The sequence below is a fragment of the Gobio gobio genome, assembly GCF_949357685.1.
Source record: "Gobio gobio genome assembly, chromosome: 14".
Lineage (NCBI taxonomy): Eukaryota > Metazoa > Chordata > Actinopteri > Cypriniformes > Gobionidae > Gobio > Gobio gobio.
Window position 1 is genome coordinate 21,367,990 of NC_137107.1, and position 24,004 is coordinate 21,391,993.

A 24,004-nucleotide genomic window follows, 5' to 3' on the forward strand; every position below is an offset into this window, starting at 1 on the left:
AGTCAGAGAATATGCCATTTAATTCCTCAGAATTAAATTCCACCATAATCACCCAACCAGTGAAACATGGTCTGAAAGATAGGTGAATAAAAATATCTAACTCCTCAAAGTCAGATAATTTTCAATTTTAATTCCTCAGAATTAAATGCAGCCATAATTACTAGACGATACTGTTTTAATATGTATTTATACGGTCTCATAATCTACACGTTGCCTCAGCAGCCGTGAGATTCGAGCCATTCATAATACAATTGGCTTTCATCTCTCGAGAAGAAAGTCAACAGGCGCAAGGCTGAAACACCGAAAACGCACGTCTTTTTTGCTGTACGCATCAAGACATCCTCCACCCCAGGGGAAGAAGCCACAGAGAACAACGGAACTGTCAAACGAGGAAGGAGAAGATGCCTTAGCACTCTTAAGTTCCCTTGACATACTCATCTTCGATGATCTGAGCCACCGCGCAGCCTCAACAGACGTAGGACCAGAACCAGGGTTCGCGAGCCTGGCCGGCCTCATTCAAACACGGCCAGCTGAGAGCGCAGCACTCTGAGCGGCAGCTTATCACATTCACTGCAGGCAGCCCCCTCGAGAGCTGCCCGTGGTGCACACTCAAACACTGCACACAGAGCTGATATGTGTCCGTGCCCGTGATGTAACGTGGGCACAGATGAACACATCTTTTAAATTGCTCATTAGCCATCTCTTTTTTTAAATTATTATTATTGTGACAAACAACACCAAATAAGACAGACAGTTTGAAACACAGAGAGCTATGCTGAAGAGCAAAAGCTGTCTGCACTATGTTCCGGCTTCCCCTTTGTAACTTCCATGTGTGCCGTCACATACTACGTCATGACGCAACACCAATCAGGATTGGAATAGTTTCATTCATACTTCAGATGTGCTGTTGCTAAGGGAGCGTTCCCAAAGAGTTGTTACCGACACAGTGCGAGTTCCCTCGATAGGGAACTCTACTCAGGAACAGTAAAGAAAGTTTGATTTGGAAGAATTTTGGACAGGCAGAGAGGACTCACATCAGAGACGTGCAAGTGGAGGTTCTTTTTTTAATTATTATTTGGCGTAGAGCGTCAGTTGGATTTAGTTAACTTTGGTCCAATACTGCCCCAAATGGCAGCCTCTGTGTGGTGCTCTCCAATTCTTATGTTGTTTTTATTGTTTTGTTCTGTTTAGTAATTTTTTTCTAAACATTTTACCAAAGATGAACTCCTTAACATTAGGCAACACATGCCAGTTGTTTTTTGACTATTCAGACGTTTTGTTGGACATTCTAGTTAGAGGGGCAGCGGTATTGCTCAAATGCATGGTCAGACGGGGGAAATGCTCTGGCACTGGTTAAGCTCTGCGAACGTGGGTTCCGAACCGTGCTCCCAAGTATATGAGTTAAGAGCCTGTTGCACCTGATCCAAAAACAGGTTGAATTTATATGGATTTGTTAACTCTAAACCTACTCTGAAACTTTGTTCAACTAGTACAGTGCATCAAATAGCCTAATATTAACAGATAGTTGTATCTGTTAATATTAGGCTATTTGATGCACTGTACATTTTGATCTTAAAAAAAATTAGTATTTATGTTCACATTAACATTAAATAATAATAATAAATGCTGTAGATGTAATGGTGTTGTTCTGGGGGTTTTTTTATTCATGAAAACCTTGTATCCGTTAGTTTACACGACAACAGCATTTTGGGGGCCTAAAAATGCAAACTTTTGAAAACGTGTTTTAAAGCACAAGTTTTTGAATACCATTGCCATCTCCATGTAAACAACAAAGATGTAAATTTGAGCAAATGGTGATGTCAAGCGTATGTGTATTGCGTGTTCAGTCTATAGGCACTGTGAATACTCAGTATAGATTCACAAATGCACTGGAAACGAAAAAATGTATATTATATTTATTTGTGAAATTGAGAAAATATTAATAAATAATAATTAAAACGTTTTATTAGCATTTTTGAATTTACATCCTAAATGTGCTCTGGCATTCCAGGCACATCCAGTGTAAAAACTACAGTGTTGTTTGATATTCAGCTATCAACTCACTTATAGAAGTCGATCATGATGGCACCGCGGATGGCAGCCACTGTGCTGAGCTCCCCAGTTGTTGTAGTGTTTTTGTTAGTTTTACCTGTTTTTTGTTTTGGAAACACGATCTGTTTTACCAGGGATGAACTGCTGAGCATTTGGCAGAACGCACCTCAGAATCTCCAACCGGTTTTCAATTATTGGGACGCTTTGCTGAACGTTGTAGTTAGTGGAGCGGCTGCACTGTTCAAACGCTTCAGGATGCGCAGACGGGGCAAGCGGGCCGGCGCACTTGTGAAGCTTCGACAGCGCGGATTTTGGACGGCGATACCTAGTATACATCTGGCGAACCTCCGCTCTCTTCCCAACAAAACGGACAAACTTCTTCTGCTCTCCCAAACTAATGAGGATTTTTCAAACTCTGCTGCTCTGTGTTTCACGGAAACCTGGCTGAATGACGCAATACCGGACAGCGCGCTTCATCTGCCGGGTTATCAGCTGTTTAGAGCGGATCGCGACGCAGAATCAACGGGGGAATCGCGTGGCGGTGGGACATGCTTTTACATCAACGAAAGGTGGTGTAGAGATGTAACAGTATTAACGAAAATGTGCTGTACTGATCTAGAAGCGCTTTTCATTAACTGCAAGCCGTTCTATTCGCCACGAGAGTTTTGCTCGTTCATTCTCGTAAGCATCTACATCCCACCGCAAGCGCACATGAACCTGGCGTTACAGAAACTTGCCGATCAGATTACAGAGACCGAACAAAAGCACCCGGACTCTGTCTTAATCATTCTTTGAGATTTTAACAAAGCAAATTTTTCCAATGAACTGCCAAAATTCAGACAGCATGTTACATGTCCCACCAGAGAAAGTAATATACTGGACCATTGTTACACAGTAAAAAGGAATGCATATCACTCTGTCCCACGGGCAGCTTTGGGGCTCTCTGGTCACTGCCTGGTTCATCTCACACCAACCTACAGGCAAAAACTTAAATCTGCTAAACCTGTAGCAAAGCCTGTAAAGAGATGGACCACTGAAACAGAGCAAGCTTTACAAGCCTGTTTCGATTGGACTGATTGGAGTGTTTTTGAAGCTGCTGCCACCGACCTGGATGAGCTTACAGATACTGTTACTTCATATATCAGTTTCTGTGAAGATATGTGCATTCCTACCAGGACTCATCTAACTTACATCAATGACAACCCGTGGTTCACTGCAAAACTCAGACAGCTCTGTCAGGCCAAAGAAGATTCCTACAGGAATGGGGACAAAGTCTTGTATAAACAGGCCAAATACACACTAAAAAAGGAAATCAAATTGGCAAAGAGGAACTATTCCGAAATACTAAGGAACCAGTTCTATTCCAACGACTCCTCATCAGTGTGGAAAGGTCTGAAAGCCATCACCAACTACAAGTCACCATCCCCCAGCATTGTGGTGAATCAACAACTGGCAGACGAACTGAACGAGTTCTATTGCAGGTTTGAAAGAACACCATTAACACCTCCAACAACCCCCCTCTACCCCACTCCTCCACTTCAGATCAGTGAAGATGCCGTGCGCCAGGTCTTCAGGAAGAACAAAAGGAAAAAAGCACCAGGCCCAGATGGTGTAACACCAGCCTGTCTGAAAACCTGTGCTGATCAGCTGGCCCCCATCTTTTCACAGATCTTCAATAGATCTCTGGAGTTGTGTGAGGTTCCCTCCTGCTTCAAACGCTCCACCATCATCCCGGTTCCAAAGAACTCCAAGACAACAGGACTTAATGACTACAGACCTGTGGCGCTAACGTCTGTCGTCATGAAGTCATTCGAAAAACTGGTTCTGGCTTATCTGAAGGACATCACCGGACCCTAACTGGACCCCCTGCAGTTTGCTTACAGAGCAAACAGGTCTGTGGATGATGCAGTAAACATGGGTCTGCACTTCATCCTGCAACATCTGGATAAACCAGGGACTTATGTAAGGATCCTGTTTGTGGACTTCAGCTCGGCTTTCAACACTATCATCCCAAACCTCCTCCTGCCCAAACTAACTCAGCTCTCCGTGCCCACCTCTGTCTGTCAGTTGATCACCAGCTTCCTGACAGACCGGCAGCAGCTTGTGAGGCTGGGTAAATTATCATCCAGCACCCGCACCATCAGCACTGGAGCTCCTCAAGGCTGTGTTCTCTCCCCACTGCTCTTCTCCTTCTACACCAACGACTGCACTTCTAAAGACCCCTCTGTCAAGCTCCTGAAGTTTGCAGACGACACCACAGTCATCGGCCTAATCCGGGACAGAGACGAGTCTGCTTACAGACAGGAGGCTAAAGAGCTGGCTGTCTGGTGTAGTCAGAACAACTTGGAGCTTAACACGCTCAAAACAATGGAGATGATCGTGGACTTCAGGAGAAACCCCCCTGCTCTCCCCCCACTCACCATCATGGACAGCACTGTAAAAACAGTGGAGTCATTCAGGTTCCTGGGCACCACCATCTCTCAGGACCTGAAGTGGGACATTCACATTGCCTCCATTGGGAAAAAAGCCCAACAGAGGTTGTACTTCCTCCGCCAACTGAGGAAGTTCAATCTGCCACAGGAACTGCTGAAACCGTTTTATTCTGCCATCATTGAATCCATCCTATGCACTTCAATTACCGTCTGGTACAGCTCAGCTACCAGATCTGACCTCAGGAGACTACAGAGGGTAGTGCGGTCTGCCTAGCGAATCACTGGTACAACCCTCCCCACTCTCCAAGATCTGTACTTATCCAGAGTACGTAAAAGGGCTGGCAAAATCACTCTGGACCCCTCTCATCCAGCACACCTCCTCTTCGAACTGTTGCCATCCGGTCGACGCTACAGAGCCCTGAGCACCAGAACGACCAGGCACAGGAACAGTTTCTTCCCTCAGGCAATCCATCTCATGAACACTTCACAATAAACGAGAAACTCACACACGTATACACACACACACACACACACACACACAATTGTACATTCCTTTTATTCACTTATTTTTAACACACTTTTTACATTTCTAATTTAAACCTAAAATACGTGTACATAGTATGTTGCTTATATAATTTATTTTTAATTTTTATATTGTGTCTATGCTATTTTGCACATTGTCTGTTTATTTGTATATTGTAATTTTTATTTTTTATTTTTATTATCTGTGTCTTGTCACTGTCATTCTGTGCACTGTGGAGCTTCTGTCACTACAACAAATTCCTAGTTTGTGTAAACATACCAGGCAATAAAGCTCCTTCTGATTCTGATTCTGATTCTAACAGTCCTGTTTGTTCATATAATGGTTGAAAAGAGTTTGTTTAGTTCTTCTGTATTGGTGGTTTAATATAGCCTGGTTAAAACCAGACCATTCTCAGTTGTAACTGAGTTATGGTCTGGCAAAGCTTCATAGACAAATCATTTCCAAAGGGGCGTCACCAACGGACGACGCTCAAATGCCTCTCGGCGCAAATGGATAGACCTCAAACCAATCAGAGCGATGAGGGAGATGACGTATGCAGAGCGACGGAGAAACATCTGACTGGCCGTTTCTCAATATGCGTTCTTGTCTGTACTTGTGTTCTCAAATAGGAAATGTCCCCGGTTTCCATTTCAGAAATCTGGTCACCTTACCTAAACCACATATTAATGTTTAATATATTATTTTTAAAATGTAAACAAAAAGAGGCAGGGTGTTTTATACTTCGTTTTATTATAAATATATAAGATAACCAATGTAGGCCTAGCTACGCGTTGCCTGAACCACATTCGTGTGGCTATTATTATTATGTTTAATTTTTATTTTTTTATGAAATGAGGCAGTGGTGTTTTATGACATATTTCGTACGCGAACTTCTGACTTGCGTCCGTGACTTCCCAAGTTTGACTCCGGAGAACGAACTCCCGAGGACGGGAGGAGACTAGTCCGCCTACTATGCTCTTGACAGCATCACTCAGTATATATTTGTATATGTAGTGCAAGCAATGCATATTATCTTCAATGCATGTTTATAACAAAACGAAATATAAAAAACCCAGCCTCGTTTCGTTTACATTAAAAAAAACACATACACATAATATAGGCTATGATTATCACTGTAATAAATTAAATATGACACAAAACACAACCCAGTCTCTTTTTGTTAAATGTCAGTTTATGTGTGATCATCAATAGCAATTATACAAGTATAAGTAAAAGGTATAAGAAGCTATACAATAAATAAAGCAATTCAGTCAAAGTCAGTGCCAGGAGACTAACGGTTAAGTTTAATATCTTAAAAATATAAAGTTATGAAACTTCACTTTGCCCTCAGATAAAACGATCTGTCTAGGAACAAATTATAGATTAATGAGAGCAAAGATCAGCCGTTAGATCTACACAAGACGAGACGGTTTAACCACTACAGAGACATCAGAGCCAGCGGCAGACGGCAGAAGGACTGGCCGAGGAAAGGCGCCTCTCGACGGGCTCAATAATCGTTTGAGCGCCGCTGAACCACTGGAGCTCACAACTCCGAAAACGGCAGATCAAATTTTAAAAAAGGCGCTCTCTTTATAAATAAACCACAGATTTGAGCTTTAAACAACTTCATTCACTCCTGAAAAGGACTTAAAACTATATTTTGTAAAACATTAACACTACCAGAGGACTCTTGCTAAGACCCATTCGTTTTTCCACACGACTTTTGCAGAATCCAGTCGGTAAAACAGCGATAACATCTTTTTTAGATATAAAGGCTTCGAGTGTTGTTCTTTGCTCGGGTTTTAACGAAAAGGAGAAGTTTAAATCGCTTAAAACAGACGCGATAGCTGATTCGAACGAGTGATGCTCCACAGCAGCTGCAAATCTGCTTCAACGTCGCTGCGCTGTCGTCATCGTGTAAAGCCCGCCCCAACGTTTCTGATTGGTGCCCCGATTTCTGGGGTTTAGAAATGGGTTTGAATGTGCTCTTTGCCAGACTACTTGCAGAGCAAATCTAAATTTGCCGGAAGTTGTCTGGGTTTTCCCAGGCTAGGTTTAATATTGATTATACAGTATATGTTTGACTGCTTGTAAGGAAAGAAGAGAGTGATGCAAATCCATGTTGTATCCTCATAATAATCTTCTGCCAATCTTCATGTCACTGTCCTCAGTTAAAACCACCTCTGTCATATTCAAACATCATTTAAAATAATAATGGATATGCGATTTTTTAACATTAGTTAAACATTAGTTCGTTTTTAGTTGCTTTTTATGTAACTACTGCATTATAAATTTGCATTTATATAATTATTGCAGCAAAATCTAAAATGAAGCATACAGTTTTAACAATCCAAAAACATTTGGAAATTAAATCTGAAATCACTTTGACAATTTTTATGATTGGAGTAATGGATAAAAATATATTCTACATACAAAACAAGCAATCAGACAAAATTATCATGTCATTACAAATAGTGGTCTGTTGATTTCTTGCACTGCTGAAAATACAATGGAGTAAAAAATAAATGTTCAGTTTTGTTTTCAGAAGTGGAAAAGGACTGCATTATATAACATCTGCCTAATTAGAATAATTCAAAAGTATGATTCAGTCTATATTAATTACATAAATGAAACAAGAATGAGATTCATGTAATAGTAATAATCAACTGAATGTTTTAAATACACAATAACCAGGTGTTTATATTTATCATCAATAAATCCAATTTGCTTCAGCCTCATACATTGTAACTAGTTGAATTTTGCTTGTTCCACACATATTCATACCTTTTAATGGATTAAATGGAATTGTTTTCACAATAAACAGATTTATGCAAATTCTAAGCAACAGAAGGAACTGTTTTCCTAGAGGTTTTAGAAGCAATAGTGCATCTACAAAATGCTCTCTGCATTGCATCTTGCAGTTCTTTATTCCTCAAGCTGTAAATGATGGGGTTCAACAGGGGTGTGAGCACCGCGTACAGCACAGCGATGACTATACGAACATCTGGGTCAAATTTAGCTACTCGATATGAGATATACACAAAGGTGGCTGAAACATACGAGATAAACACCGCTATCAGGTGGGCTACACAAGTGGCCGCAACTTTGAGCTGCTGTGCCTTGTTCATTTTGCTCATAGCTTTGCCAATATAGACATACGATATAAAGATGAAAATAAATGTACCGATAAGTGCAATGAGGGCATTTGTTAGGGCGAAAATAGCATTCCTGGTGGTGTCTACACAGGCAAGGATCACTAGTGTGGAGTGATCGCAGAACATGTGCCTAATAATATTGGGCCCGCAGTAAGGCAGCAGAGATGCCCAAATAGCTGGGGGTAGCACTACAATGACCCCAAAACCCCAAGAAGCAAAAATCAATAGAATTCGGAGCCGCCTGGTCATGATAGTAGTGTACATCAGGGGGTTACAGATCGCTACGTACCGGTCAAACGCCATCACAGTCAGCAAAGCACGCCCTGTCACTCCAATTGAGAGAACAAAGTACATCTGTATAATGCATCCTGGTTTGGAAATGGTCTTGACCTCAGTCAGGAACACTGACATCATTTTGGGAATGGTCACTGACGTGTACACAATATCAGAAAAGGACAAATTATGAAGAAAAAAATACATAGGAGTGTTGAGCTTGGGGTCGGTTCTAACAAGGTAAATGATCATGCTGTTTCCACTCAGGACAAAAATATAGACAGTGAAGAAAATGGGAATCACATATCTTTCCTTCAGTCCATCGAGGATGAAATATTCCACAGGCCCACTGGTGTTCATTGTGCTGATATGCAAGCATGCAGATCCTGACCTGGTCAAAGAAAAATATTTAAAAAATAACAGTAAAAAAAAAAAAAAAAAAAAAAAAAATCCTCAATGTGCAACTTATGCTGTGTGTTGGGGATTCCTCATTATCTAAAGTACACACCGTTTGATGCTACACCTAGTCTTTAAATATATGAACCGACTTTAAAAATTAAAAAGATCCCTTTTACAGTACACTGTTTACTAGTTCTAATTATAAATCAGAGTATATATTAAATATTATTGTATTATATATTGCTATTAATAAATAATATAATGCTTTAGACGTCATTTAAACGTGCCATCTAAGATCCGATTTTTTACTGCATAAAAAAAGAATTTAGATATTAAAAATATCTGCAATTTCTGGATATGAAGAGAAATTTAACTAACCTTACAATAAAGAATGAAGTAATATGTAGTGAATACTATACATTATTCATAACAATTCATAACAATTAATGTTAACAATTAACAATAAAATTCTGTAGTTTAGTTGAGTCTCTAACAGTTGAGAGTCAGTATGGATCAGCGTTGTCACTCTGGCATCTTCCGATGTGACAAACATTAAACACAGAAGGGGCTTTAAATGTGCTCATTTTCAAGGAGGAAAACACATTGTGCTTGTGTGTGTGTGTGTGTGTGTGTGTGTGTGTGTGTGTGTGTGTGTGTGTGTGTGTGTGTGTGTGTGTGTGTGTGTGTGTGTGTGTGTGTGTGTGTGTGTGTGTGTGTGTGTGTGTGTGTGTGTGTGTGTGTGTGTGTGTGTGTGTGTGTGTGTCTATTATTTACACTTTCCATTCCAAATGATGTTGTGGGTTTTATATCCTTGGTAACAACTTTCATGGTGCATCATTGGTAGTAGTTGAGTATGACGGTTTATTTTTGTTGGATTCATGACTATATTCAGATTATATTATTATTATTATCTTCATCATCATCATTATAAGCTGAACATGTTTTAAAGATTTATGTAAATAATATAAAGGAAAATTATATAAACTTATATATACTTTGTCTTAATGCCCTAGTCCCACTGGTGGTGGTTAAGATATTCCCTGTTATCTGTAAAGCCCTTGTCTTATTTTATTTCTTTTAAAGAAAAACTACAATGTGCAATTGTTAGTAATTATACAGTTAATTATGCATAATTACAAGTAACTAACCCTAAACCAAACCCTAACCATAACTCTATTGTAAGTAGTAGTAGTAATTAACATGTAGTTAATTAATATTAGTACTCTGTACTTATTTGAGTGAATACAATGTAACTATGTCACCTTAAAATAAAGTGTAACCTTTTTTCATATGGGGTTATTATTATAAAGTTGTTTCATGGTTTTATATATATATACATATTTGACTTGATTTACATGCCATTTGTACATAGCAAGTATGCCAGTTTCCCAGTGCTTAAGCCATGCAGGTCAGCTCAAATAAAAATGGCAAGTCAAGTCACCTTCATTTACATAGTGCTTTTTACAATATTGATTGTTTCAAAGCAGCTTTACAGTGATAGTAGAAAATTATTGAAAGAGAGATTGTTTTGGCTGTAGATCAGCTCTAGAAAAAAGTTATTTCCAGCTAAAGTAAGTTCCCTTTCAGTCAGTCACTACTACGTTACATCAGGGACTGACAAATGGGAGTCTCATCTGAGAGCCCAATCACCTTCAAGTGTTAACAAAACTAGCCAATGGTATGACAATACAGTTGGTCTGTGGAATTTGCATCGTAAACTCTGGCCCACCGTGTGGGTATATCGGGGTATATACATGGGTTTCTGCTTCGGGGCCGAGTATACTGCGCTCACAAAGCAATCACTTGTGTTTCAGAATGAGTCTCTTAAGCGGTGTTGGTGTGACGGCGCGTTCAGCAGGGTTTCACAGTCCTGCTGCTGGTCTGTGCAGTGATCTGCCACAGTGTTTTGTCTCTTCCCTATTCCCTTCGGCACCACTGTTGAGGTTTCCTGTCATTCCTAAAAGAGCTTCATGGGCCCGTCTTTTTAAAGATATCATCTCGCCCGTTTTTTTTGGGTGCGGTCGCATTATTAGGGTAATCCGTCTGACAGCCACTAGCGATGTCTCCCATGTTTGGATTTTAATCATGCTGAGGCTGCGATCGTGGATGAGTCATGTTCCCATTGTGGGAACCCATTGACCATTGCGATGTAACAATCAAGACTCAATAACCACAGAAGAGCTAGAGTACCCTCTGCCATACCCCAATTTAGTTCCTCTTCATGAGGACCGACTTTGGCTGATGGCCAGGGTGATCTGAGGGTCACAGTGTGGAATATCCCGACGAATCTTCTTTGGGCCGCACCCCCCTCCACAACTCAAGCTGTGGAGTTCCCGCTTGAGATTGCTGGTCCCTCACATCAGGGACCCAGCATTTCATTCTGGGCTCTGGCGGATGATTTTATATCGATCACCGCATCAGCACATGCCCCTGATGAACAGAATCCATTTAGCTATCCCTTAGGTGGCCCATCAGGGTTCCATCAGATGCAGATGCAGATGCAGTCCCGACACTTGCCACAGTGGGGGTGAAACCCCGTCCCACTCCGAGCCAATCATATGGGGGGGTCTCCCACATTCATATAAGTTGGAAGTGGATGCTCGTCTTGCAGGCCCCCCATCCCGCTTACCTTCCGTTTGTCCATTTCCCATCCAGGTCTCACTGCCCCACCCCCATACCACAAACCTACTATTTGTCCAATTAATCACTAAAGTGAACAAAAATGACCTATTGACCACTGCTGAGCCCCCCCCCCCCCCCCCCCCCCGCACTGCTTACCCCCATAACCCCATCACCCCGGACCTAATATTTGTCTGCTTACCTACTAGAGTGACCAATTGACCTGTTGACTACTGCTGATTGATCCCCCAGTCTAAATTCTGATAGAGGGGACTGTGACTTAGACAAGCCTTGGCTTTCTAGAACATTCCAGAGCTGATATATGGAGACCCCACATGTAACCTATACCATTATAAGAAATAGGTGGTCATGAACAGTGGAATTTTGGGATGGAACTTGGTGCTACTGACTCAGAGGGGCCTGCTGAGTGTTGAAAAATAGGGTTTATTAAAATAGTTGAGTATGAAAAGCCTAAAACTTTTGTGTCCATAAAGCTACTATCTGGGCCCATTGAAGGTTGGAAATGGACACATCCCATTACAACCCTATTTAATGGGCCCCAGATAGAAGCTTTCTGAACACTGTATGTTAAGAAGGTTAATCATTTTAAATATATATTTTTAATGATTAAACACCTCTACTGTACCCAGAAGAAAAAATCATGTAACATATTGGTTACATATGTAATCCTTGTTCCCTGAAGGAGGGAATGGAGAAGCCACATCGGAGACAACGAATGGGAATCTCGCTAACGAGAGCCAATCTACTTTGAGTGTAACTAAACGAGCTGTTCATGCCACTCAGTGTGGGTATAAATGAGGCACAGGTGCTTGCATTAAATAGGAATAAAAAAATTGACGAATAGGAATCCCTACCAAAGCGGCCTGGCCTCTGCCCCCTTCCAATGCCCTGAGCCTCCTGAGCTCTCTTACCTGATGAGACAGGGCTCACACAGAGAAGTCCATCACTGCTGTTCCGCATGACCCGCTCAGTGACTTATTGGATAACCCTGGGAAAGCGTGCCCTAGTAGGAGGGAATGCTGCGGAACCCAAATTGCACACTGAAGGAGTTATGTGTAGTACAATGCTGAGCCATAGCCTGCAACCGAGAAGGGGCTCCAGCCCCACTGAAAGGCAAAGGCAAAGAAACAGGCTTCTGTTTAGGAGCGACCGTGGAAAAATATATGGGATCCAAGCAGGGTCACTCATAAAACCTCAGCCCAGTACCGGTTCTCAAGGATTGAGCGGCAAAGGGCCTGATGCCAGACACTCCATCACATCGGACACAGAGGGTGATGGAGGACTCAACAGAGTTTGCTTCTGGAGAATATAAGTGTCATAGCATAGCAAGCCAACGAGAGCCAGGGCCGTTTGCGGTGAGAACAAAAGAGTAAACCGGCACTACACGTAGGCTATAGAATCTAGCAAACGTGTTGGGTGTCGCCCAGCCTGCAGCTCTACAGATGTCTGACAGTGAGGCGCCACGTGCTAGTGCCCAGGAGGATGCAACACTTCTAGTAGAAGTGTGCTCGCACCCTGAGTGGACAGGGCACACCTTGTGCTTGGTAACACAAGGGGATGACATCCAGAGGGCCATCCTCTGCTTGGAGCCAGCCTTTCCCTTCTGCTGGCCTCAGTGATAGACAAAGAGCTGATCTGAGGTCCTGAAGCTTTGCGTTCTATCCACGTACAGCCGCAGAGCGGGGACGGGACAGAGCAAAGCTAGGGCTGGGTCTGTCTCCTCAGAGGGCAGCGCTTACAGGTTCACCACCTGGTCCCTGAAGGGAATGGTAGGAACCTTGGGCGCATAGCTAGCCCGGGGTCTCAGTACCACGTGGTTGATCTCAATTCGTCACCTGAAAATGCCTGCAGGACCCCTACTATCTTGATGGAGGCCAGTGCAGCCAGCAGCAAATTCTTCATAGACAGAATCTTTAGCCCTGCCGACTGCAGAGGCTCAAATGGGGCATTCTGAAGTGCTCAAGAGCAGGATCCCAAGAGGGTATAGAAGGAGGTCGAGGAGGATTTAACCGTCTCACCCCCATGAGGATCCTGACGACCAGGTCGGGCTTCCCAACCATCTTAACATCTACGTGGTCTTGATAAGCAGATATTGCAGCAACATAGACTTTGAGGGTGGAGGGCGACAGCCTCCAACCCCTGCTGCAGGAAGGAAAGCACAGACGTGATCAAAAATCTTCGGGGGTCTTCTCGGCAAGAATACCACTCGACAAACAGGTTCCACTTCAAGGCATAAGTCTCGTAGACAGTGCTTGTGCCTAAGTGATGGTGCTAACTACCTCTTGGGGTAAGTCCCCTAGAACCTCCACGTCCCGCAGGGACCAGACCTGAAGTTTCCACAGGTTTGGACGCGGGTGCCACAGGGTGCCCCTCTTCAGAGGAATCTACCAGGGAGGGGCTGTCACAAGGAGCATTATCTCTGGGAACCAAGTCCGGTTGGGCCAGTACGGCACCACCAACAGGACCTTCTCCTCGTCCTTCCTGACTTTGCACAGGGTTTGTGCAATTAGCCTCACTGGGGGAAAAGCATATTTGCGCAGGCCCCGGGCCAGCTGTGCACAAGTGCATCGGTGCCCTCGGTCAGCGAATAAAACATATCAACCTGTGCCTCCCAGAACTGTCTCCAGATCCGCTGGACCACCTGGGGGTGGAGTCGCCACTCTTGTGATTAAGTGCAGCTTGTGATTGCAGCTTGCGTTGGCCACGCGGTTGAGCACACCGGGGACATGAATGGCCCGAAGCGACCTCAGACACTTCTGACTCCAGAGGAGCAGATGGCGTGCGAGTTGTGACAGGCGACAGGAGCGCAGACCACCTTATCGGTTGATGTCCGCAATGGTCGCAGTGTTGTCCGTGTGGACCAATACATCTTTGCCCCATAACAGCCTTTTGAGGAGGCTCAGTGCAAGATGTACTGCTAGCAACTCAAGGCAGTTGATGTGCCAATGCAGGTGCGGGCCTGTCCAAACCGCTGACACTGCATGCCCATTGTACATGGCCCCCCAACCCATGGCAGAGGCATCCGTGAAAACCACAGCATGCTTGGACACCTGTTCCAAGGGCACTCCGGCCCAAAGGAACAAGGGGTCTGACCATGGGCTGAAGGTTAGGCGGCAGGCCGGTGTGATACTCACCCGGTGAGTGCCGCGTTTCCACGCCCATCTTGGGACTCGGCCGTGTTGCCAATGCTGAAGCGGTCTCATATGAAGCAGTCTGAGCGGTGTTACTGCCGCCGCCATTTGCCCAAGGAGCCTCTGAAATTATTTCAGTGGGACCGCTGTCCTGCCTTGAAACGTGTTCCGGCAGTTCAGCATTGACTGGACACGCTCTTCTGTGAGGCGCCCCATCTGTTCGACCGAATCAGAATCAAACTCCATCGGCTGAAGAGGCCGGCTCTATCGCGTCCTTCGCCAGTAGGACTGCAATCTCAGCACACAGGACATGGGCATCTGTGGCGTTCACTGAAGTGAAGCAGACACTCATGAACCTGGGGGGACACCGGGTGAACTGAATCGCATAGTCGAGCCTGATGGTCCGAGTGAGCCAGGGAGATTGACATCTGATCCTCAGCAGGAGCCCCGAATGAAATGCTAGGTTCCTCCATAAGAAGGACCAGCAGTTCCATCCAAAAGCTGCACAGCTTGCAGTGCGCTAGAGGGGGAGGGGCCCAAGGGGGTTGGTTCCCCAAAGGAGAAGCCCTTCCCTCCTCAGGTCACCCCAGCTATTTCACCAAAGTAAACCTCTCCTGTTGGCCACCAGGGAAGGCGCTACAACGGGAAATAGGCAAGGGGACTGCGCACCTAGAGCGAGCGCTGGGTTGCCATGCTTGACAGCACACGACACGCAGAGAAGCAAAAGGTCCGTCCGTGTTTCACTGGCGGGCAGCTCTTGCTGATCTCCGTGGTCTCCCAGAGTGTCGAGCAGACCCGCGGCTGTGCTTTTACACACATAAAGTTATGAGATTAACCAGGATTGTATTTTAGAGTTTTATAAGTGTCATGACAGGAATTAAAATTTCTCCTGAATTATTTAAAATTAAAACCTCCTCATCACTCCTTATTTCATTCATCATTTAACTAAACTATGACATTGTTTTTGGTGGGGTTTTTTATTATGATCTTACTAACATAAATGCACATTAAGAAAAACAATAAAACTTCGACAGTAAAACTGCATTAAAAATACTTACAAAGAATGCTTTGAAGAACTCAGTTGGGTCATCACCAAGAAGTGCTGGAAGCCCTCGCATGTCAACGAGATCAGAGGTCTGAGGTGTGGTGGTTGCAAAGAAAATATTGTATCATTTGTCAACATGAAAGGAAGGCAATTTCCATTAATCATAATTTTGTCTGCGTTACTGAACAATCTTAAAGCAATCATAACAGACTGCCTTACAAAATTAATCAAACAATGGTATCAACTTAACTTGCCTTGTTGCAGAATATTGCTCAAAATCTTCCTGGCGAGACCTCTCTTTGACCTGAAACTCTGAATCAGTTGTGGACAGTGACGATCAAGAGGGCCATAGAATTATTGTCTTACCCTCTGTACCCTGAGGTGTTTTCTGGGCCCTAGAGGTGTTTTGACATGCCCTGACATTTGTGCTTATTTCTGTTACTTGTAACATTTTCATGGCTAAAGTCTGAGTACACTGTATTCAGCACAAACTCTGCTACAATAACATGTGAGCAGCATGTATGTAAAAGTTTGTAGTTTTGAGAAAATTACGTTTATGCGTGGTTTGTGAAGAAAAAAAAATAGGAGTAGGGGGAGAGTGGGGACAGTTGCAACATGTGGCAGTTGCAACATTGCTGATTTCTCCAATCAGGAATGAGCTGGAGTCATGACACTCCTACTGCACATGCTCAGTATGCCCCTCCTTCTTTCTGGAAGTTAACAGCCACATGTTATGCTGCCTTCACGTGCTATCTGAATTATCGTAAATACGAGTTTCCGGTAAAAATTGCACATGAACGCCCCTACATTCTGAAACTTGAATGCAGTGAGCTCGTAATAACGACTTCAGAAGTCGGAATTATCAAATTTCTGATAGCACATGAAGGCAGCATTAAACTTCCTTATGGGAGAACTGAAATTCAAGGTAAAAAAGTAACTTTTTTTACAACTAGATTTTTTGTCATACTGTCTAAACTGTTTAAGAATTAATCTTTATAGTTTTATAGTTTGAATGTGCAGTTTCTTAGCTCTTAACAGACTTGGGTACAATGTGTTCAATCTAATGTGTTAGGCTAGCATCACTAGTTTGAAGATGGCTGCCAGGGGGTGGGACAGTTGCAACGCATTGTTGCAACTGTCCCCACATGGTGTTGCAACTGTCCCTCATGACAATAATAATGACAATTAGATCAAATTGATATAAAAGGCAATTCAGTGGTTTGATAAAGAACATATTTCAATAGCCAGGTTTCTCCTCTTTGTATTTCAGCAAATTGCTTTTTTAAAAGTCAAACTAGGCTGCAGTGTATCCTACATTTTCTGTTCTGTTTTTTCAGTATGCCACGAGACAGAAAAAGGACAACAGATAGGGGTGTCCCTCTACCTATTCTGTCCTTAGCTGCTGCTGTAGTGAGCAAAGACGGTAGGACAGTGAGGTCTGTGGCAAAACAGTAATCAATTTGCCACACAACCCTCTACCGCTTTATTAAAAAGAGAGAGAGGCTAAGTCCAGGAGAGGAGATGAGGACAGGTTACTGGACCCCGAGGAGTGTCTTCTCAGTCCAACAGGAAGATAGCCTGGCAGAATACCTAAAAAATAGCTGATCTTTTCTATGGTCTCAGCACTAAACAGGTAGGCATGAGGAAGGTATTAAAGCAGAGTGTAGGCTTAAAGGGAGGGCTGGTAGGGAGAATTATATAAGAATATTGAGACTGTGAAATAATAAGATAAGATCAATTACCATTCTACCTTCATTTTCATTTACCATCCATTTCGCAGGTTTGTCGATTGGCCTTCCAACTGGCTGTCTACTACAAGTGCCCCTACCCTGAAACCTGGAATGAGTGCTCCCTGGGTGGCCGGGATTGGTTTATGGGGTTCATGAAAAGACAGCCCAGTCTGTCTATACGGTGCCCTCAAGCTACCAGTCTCACACGGAACACAAGCTTCAATTGTCACAATGTATCCTTGTTTTACGACAATCTTGCCAATGTGCTTGATAAAAACTATTTGAAGGGAAGGACATCTGGAATATGGATGAGACCGGGGTAACAACTTTCCAAGAACCAGAAAATGTTGTTGCAGGGCGCGCGTCAAACAGGTGGGGGCAGTAACTTCCGGAGAGAGAGGAACACTGTTAATAGTTGCATGTGCAGGCAATGCCTTAGGGAACATGATTCCACCCATGTTCATATTCCCACGGGTTAACTTCAAGGACCATTTAATCCGCAATGGCCCGCCTGGATGCATTGGAGCCGCCAATATATCAGGGTATTTGATGGAGGATCATTTCCTTCAGTTCCTTAAACATTTCCACCACCACACAAGGGCCTCATTGGATGCCAAAGTCCTCTTGATCCTTGATAATCATTCCTCGCATCTTTCTATAAGAGGAATATATTTCTGCAGAGAAAATGCATTGTCATGCTATCGTTTCCACCCCATTACTCCCACAAACTACAGCCACTAGAAAGTACCGTTTATGGCCCCCTAAAACATCATGTCAACACATTTTGCGATACCTGGATGAGAAGTCACCCAGGCCTGACGATGTCCATCTACGACATTCTTGGAATTGTTAGGTTGGTGCTCCCATTGGCTGGAACACAGGCAATGTGTAGAATGGCTTTAGCAGCACAGGAATTTGGCCTTATAACCGTGATAAATTCAAAGACAGTGACTTTCCACCATCTTTGGTGACAGACCGGCCGCCACCACCAGTTCTTCCAGAGCAAGCTGGGACATATGCTCCTTTGGAAGTTCCTCCAGTGCACGCTGGGAGTTCTGCTTCTTGTGCAGTTCGTCCAGTGCACGCTGGGACTTCTGCTTCTTCTGCTGTTCCTCCAGTGCAATCTGGGCCTTCTGCTTCTTCTGCAGTTCCTCCAGTGCACGCTGGGACTTCTGCTTCTTCTGCAGTTCCTCTAGTGCATGCTGGGACTTCTGCTTCTATTACAGTTCCTCCAGTGCAAGCGGAGTTCTCACCTGAGACTGTTAGACCTCAACGGTAGGAACAAGGGGTCGGTAGGCAAATGGTAGGAACAAGGGGTCGGTAAGCAAACGGTAGGAAAAAATGCAAATCTGCCATCTTGACAGACATCCCTGAAAAGGAGGTCTTGGAGAGGGAGAAAGCAAAAGTTAAGAGAAACCCAACAAAAGTTAAGAGAAAACTGACAAAAAACACACTGGAAACAAGCCAACAAACCAAAACCGAGAAGAAAAAGCATACAGAGAAGGACAGTGACAGAAGGACAGTTTTTGCATTGTCTATTTAGAGAGCTACTCCAGACCGGGAGAGGTGTGGCTTCAATGTTGACAGTGCAAGGCATGAGCTCATGAAGCCTGCACTGATGGTGGTTACATTTACATTTGCCACAATTGTGAGTCAGATGGGGAATTGTGAATACTTGATGCTATGAAATAAATGATGTTTTATTAACAAGGTTCGGGGGAAGCACGTTCAGATAATTGACACAGGTGGAGAGCACTCAGCTAATCAACAATAGAGGTATATATACACAGCAGTCTACCTCTCCCACATGAAAAAATACTATAGTATATTATAGTATATTATAGTACAATTACAGTAAAATTACTCTAGTAAATACTCTAGTGTTTTTGAACCATACTATAGTAAAGATACTACAGTAAATTGTAGTATATTGTAGTATTTTATAGTATTTACTACACTTTGTTAATTTACTGTAGTATATTTACTATAGTACGGATCAAAAACACTTTTTTGTAATAATTTTACTATAATATACTATAGTATTTTTTCATGTGGCTCTGTTTGTTGACAGTTATCAGCAATCCTTCCAGAGCGGGCCCAAGGCATAAGCGAACTAAACGGCTGCTTATGGCCCCCTTTGCCACCAGGGGGCCCCCAAGAGCACATGAAATGACTTTTTGCTGCATGTTATTTTAATGATTGAAATCGCGAAATGGCCTTAAACAATTACTAAATAAACTGCAAAATGTTACGTTTTCTAATATATGCACGGATCGATTCTGACAGCACTGCATGAGCTCGCAGCACCATCGGACACTATTCGCTTGTTAGCCAGGGTTCAAAGTCCAAAGTGCAAGAAAAATCGGTGCTAAAATGTACTCGTCAGTTGCCCAGTAACCTTTTTATGAATGGATGGATTTGAGAATGTAATGTGGTTTAGTTAAGTGCGAAAATCTTGTCTGATGTGCTGCATGTTTTGGACGGAGTAGCCTACAGCATAGCTTCCAGTTTCTCAGTAAAAGTGTTTTTCTGCAAGTGCAATATCGTCCCCTTGGAATTATAGCCTAAGTTGTGTAGTCTACATTTTGGAAGTTTTTATTTACAAAATAAAAAGGTTCTTTCTACACAGTCGAATGGAATGCACTTTTTTTTCCGTCAAAATACAAGCTCTGTTTAATGTTTGAAAGAAATCAACATTTCTTGTTTTTAAAAGAAGTCTCTTCTGCTCACCAAGGCTGCATTTATTTTATCAAAAATACAGTAAAATTATTAATTATTATTATGTAAAACAGCTGTTTTCTATGTGAATAGAAAAATGGACAGTCGTAAGCCTAAGACAAGCACTCATCAGCGCAGAGGTTCATTTCTCTAGAAAAATTACTAAAGCAACGTTATATGCTCTGTATGTGTCTCTTCAATCTTCCTCCCCTTTTCCCACATCTACTTCTCCCTCCAAGAATGCTAAAGTGAGCACGAGTCGCAAAGCTCCGTCTTTGCGCCCACAGAATTGCGTCTCCTTCAATCACAAGACCAGGGCTTCCTTGAGATTCAGGCCACGGCAGCAGGCTTTCAGCAAGTTTGGGCTGCGTCCCAAACTCTGCGTCTGCCAGGCCTAACTCTCCTCTTCTTTCCACTCTGCCAGCAGGAAGTTCCTTTAACGCAAGTATGACTCCGTTAGAAAGTCAACTTTTTTGACTGCAGCCCCACCACCAGACTCTAGCGCGAGGCTAACTCCGCTAGCAGCGCAGGCTCAGACGCACTACTTTCCTTCTCAGCTTCCCTCTTTTCCGAACACTCTCGCTCCTCCCCAGACCTCAGGGGCCGACCCGAGCGTGAGGCTGCCTCCGCTAACGGCTTCGGCCCCGGCTTCTCTTCCTCCTAATACTATCTCCCCCAAAAAAACTCCCTTTACCCTGTCCTCTGCAACGCCATTGCCCATCCCACCAAATGCAACAGCTTTGGAACCTACTCCCATTGCCAACAACATCAGGACTCAGATTCTCTCAGAGATTCAAGCTGTTGACTCCAGAGGCGGACCCATTCCCAACCCCAGTACCTCATTATTCAGAGCTGATATTCCCATAAACCATCCATTGAAAACCCTCCTTGACACCTCTCTCAACTACATTCTTCAAGCCGTATCCCCTAGAACCCTACAATCCTATTTGGCCGTTTGGAGATGTTTCAAATCATTCCACCTCACTTACAGCCTACCTTTTCCTGATTTTTCTCTTCTCACAATTACCTCATTCATATCTTATCTAGACAGCACTAAGAACCTCCAAGCCAGCTCCATTAAAGGCTATCTAAGCGGAATCCAATTTTTTCATAAACTTATATTTGGCTCACCATCTCCTGAAATAGCCAATTCACAAACATCACTTTTCATCAAAGGCATCCAAAGATCCCAAACCACACACCAAAACACCAGGAAACCCATTACCCTAGAAATCCTCAGCAAATGCATCTCCACTCTCCGCAGAGGCTACCACTCCACCAACACAGCATGCACTCTTAACGCCGAGATGTTCATACTGGCCTTTTTTGGTTTTCTCAGATGCTCAGAACTCACCACCACGTCAAGCTTCAACCCAAAAATCCATCCCACAATTACAGATTTATCAGTGTTAGACGACGACACCATCTCTTATTTCATTAAACAAAGTAAAACAGACAAAACGAAAAAAGGCCATTTCATTTACATCTTTAATCTCCCTGCACCAATTCAGCCGTACCAGACCCTTTCAGCTTATTTAAACTTCAGAAATGCTCAGGCTAAACTCCCATCTGACCCACTCTTTGTTGATGATTCTACCCTGTCACATGTTTTTGGTTCCAAAAACACCTTAAATCCATGTTCATTCAATCAGGCATCCAAGCAGACCACTTTTCCAGCCATTCATTCCACATAGGTGCAGCAACTACAGCTACCCAAAAAGGCCTTTCCCAGCACCAAATCCAAACACTCTGTCGCTGGTCTTCAGAAGCTTTTAAGAACTATATCCGATCAAGTCGGCTCCCGCAGGAGCTCAGTTCTTCTGGACAATTCTTCCACTGCTGCATCAGTGATGTTTTCCCCTGCTTCCGCAGGAGCTTAGTTCTTCTGAATAATTTCTCCACTGCCGCAGTAGTGATGTTTTCCTCTGCTCCCGCAGGAGCTCCGCTCTTCTGACTAATTTCTCCACTGTCGCAGCAGTGATGTTTTCCTCTGCTCCCACAGGAGCTCAGCTTTTCTGACAAATGTATCCACTGCTGCAGCAGTGATGTTTTCCTCTGCTCCCGCAGGAGCTTCTGACCAATTTCTACAGACTAATTTCTCCACTACCACAGCAGTGATGTTTACTCTGCTCCCACTGGAGCTCAGCTCTTCTGACTAATTTATCCACTGCCGCAGCAGTGATGTCACCTCTGCTCCCGCAGGAGCTCAACTCTGCCAACTAATGTCTCCACTGCCGCAGCAGTGATGTTTTCCCCTGCTCCCGCAGGAGCTCAGCTATTCTGACTAATTTCTCCACTGCCGCAGCAGTGATGTTTTCCCCTGCTCCCGCAGGAGCTCAGCTATTCTGACTAATTTCTCCACTGCCGCAGCAGTGATGTTTTCCTCAGCTCCTGCAGGAGCTCAGCTCTTCTGACTAATTTCTCCACTGCCGCAGCAGTGATGTTTCCCTCGGCTCCCGCAGGAGCTCAGCTCTTCTGACTAATTTCTCCACTGCTGCAGCAGTGATGTTTTCTTCTGCTCCCGCAGGAGCTTCTGACCAATTTCTACAGACTAATTTCTCCACTACCACAGCAGTGATGTTTACTCTGCTCCCACTGGAGCTCAGCTCTTCTGACTAATTTCTCCACTGCCGCAGTAATGATGTCACCACTGCTCCCGCCGTAGCTCAACTCTGCCAACTAATGTCTCCACTGCCGCAGCAGTGATGTTTTCCCCTGCTCCCACAGGAGCTCAGCTATTCTGACTAATTTGTCCACTACCGCAGCAGTGATGTTTTCCCCTGCTCCCACAGGAGCTCAGCTCTTCCAACTAATGTCTCCACTGCCGCAGAATACGCATACTACTAAGTATACTATTACGCATACTATTTACTATCTGATTATTTGTAAGTATGAACTCGTGAAATTATGTTTCAACAAAGTTCGGGAGGAACACGTTCAAATGATCTATCCAATCATCATGTCATTCTAACCAGCTGTCAGCTATCAGCAATCAGCGATCAACATGCAACCTAATCAGCACAAGTGAAGAACTATATAAATACCCAGTCAACTCACCAATGTTCATTGACAGTTGTTCAGCATCCTTCCACCACCCTGTCTTCCTCACACTCACCTGGTTACTTTCAAAGACAGAGATACGGGGGAGTACTCTGGGTTTGGACCAAATACCCAGCCTGGAGCCCTCTCCTCAGACAGCACGCCAAATACGCATACTTCTATGCATACTATTTACTATCTGATTATTTGTAACTGTGAACTCGTAATATTTTATGAGAGAGTCAATTTGAGTGGAATGAATGTTTGAGACAGTAAGAGTGATTGTTCTTTTCTTTGATCAGGGATGCTTGCAAACTTCTGACCAGGCTCCTTAAGAAACAAACCTGAGATTTCAGCTTTTTCCAGGTGGTGATTCAGAGAAAGAACACATGGAATAACAGAGATGATGGTGACCATCTCCTCCCTCTGTGTCAAATCTGTTGCCTCTGCAAAAGGCTTCAAGATGTCCGCCATCTCCTTCAACTGATTCTACTCCCTTGATATGAACAACAGCTCATGTCCAAATTTTTTCATAACACAACAGAATCTTGGATGATCACATTCAATTACTGCTCGTACCTGTCTCAGTGTTGAGTTCCATCTTGCGTTAACAGCCGCTGGAATGCTTATTTCTCCAAATTCAGACTGAAAGACTTCTTTGAATGTTGTGCTTGTGTGAACCAATGAGCTGATTTTGGCACTTTTTTAATAGGATATGAATATACACAGACACTTACGCTGCATTCACACAGGGCGTCATGCCGGTTAAAATTTTTGTCTGACTTGAGACAGTGCCGACGCCACATGACAGTGACGTATGGCATCAAAGCACCGCAAGAGCAATTCGAGAGCATCCAGCCACAGCCG

At 43.6% G+C, this 24,004-nt stretch overlaps 1 protein-coding gene across 1 annotated transcript; it reads right to left on the reverse strand.

Annotated features, from left to right (window-relative positions):
• Positions 1 to 7,844: 7,844 nt before the first annotated feature.
• LOC307137066 (olfactory receptor 6N1-like) lies at positions 7,845 to 23,611 on the reverse strand (the record flags this gene model as incomplete). Its single annotated transcript, XM_079834545.1, has 8 exons — positions 7,845 to 8,826; positions 11,677 to 11,795; positions 12,329 to 12,385; positions 13,493 to 13,616; positions 13,863 to 13,959; positions 18,333 to 18,597; positions 20,793 to 20,845; positions 23,482 to 23,611. 8 exons carry the CDS (start codon positions 23,609 to 23,611, stop codon positions 7,845 to 7,847), a joined length of 1,827 nt encoding a protein of 608 aa, XP_079690671.1.
• Positions 23,612 to 24,004: the final 393 nt, after the last annotated feature.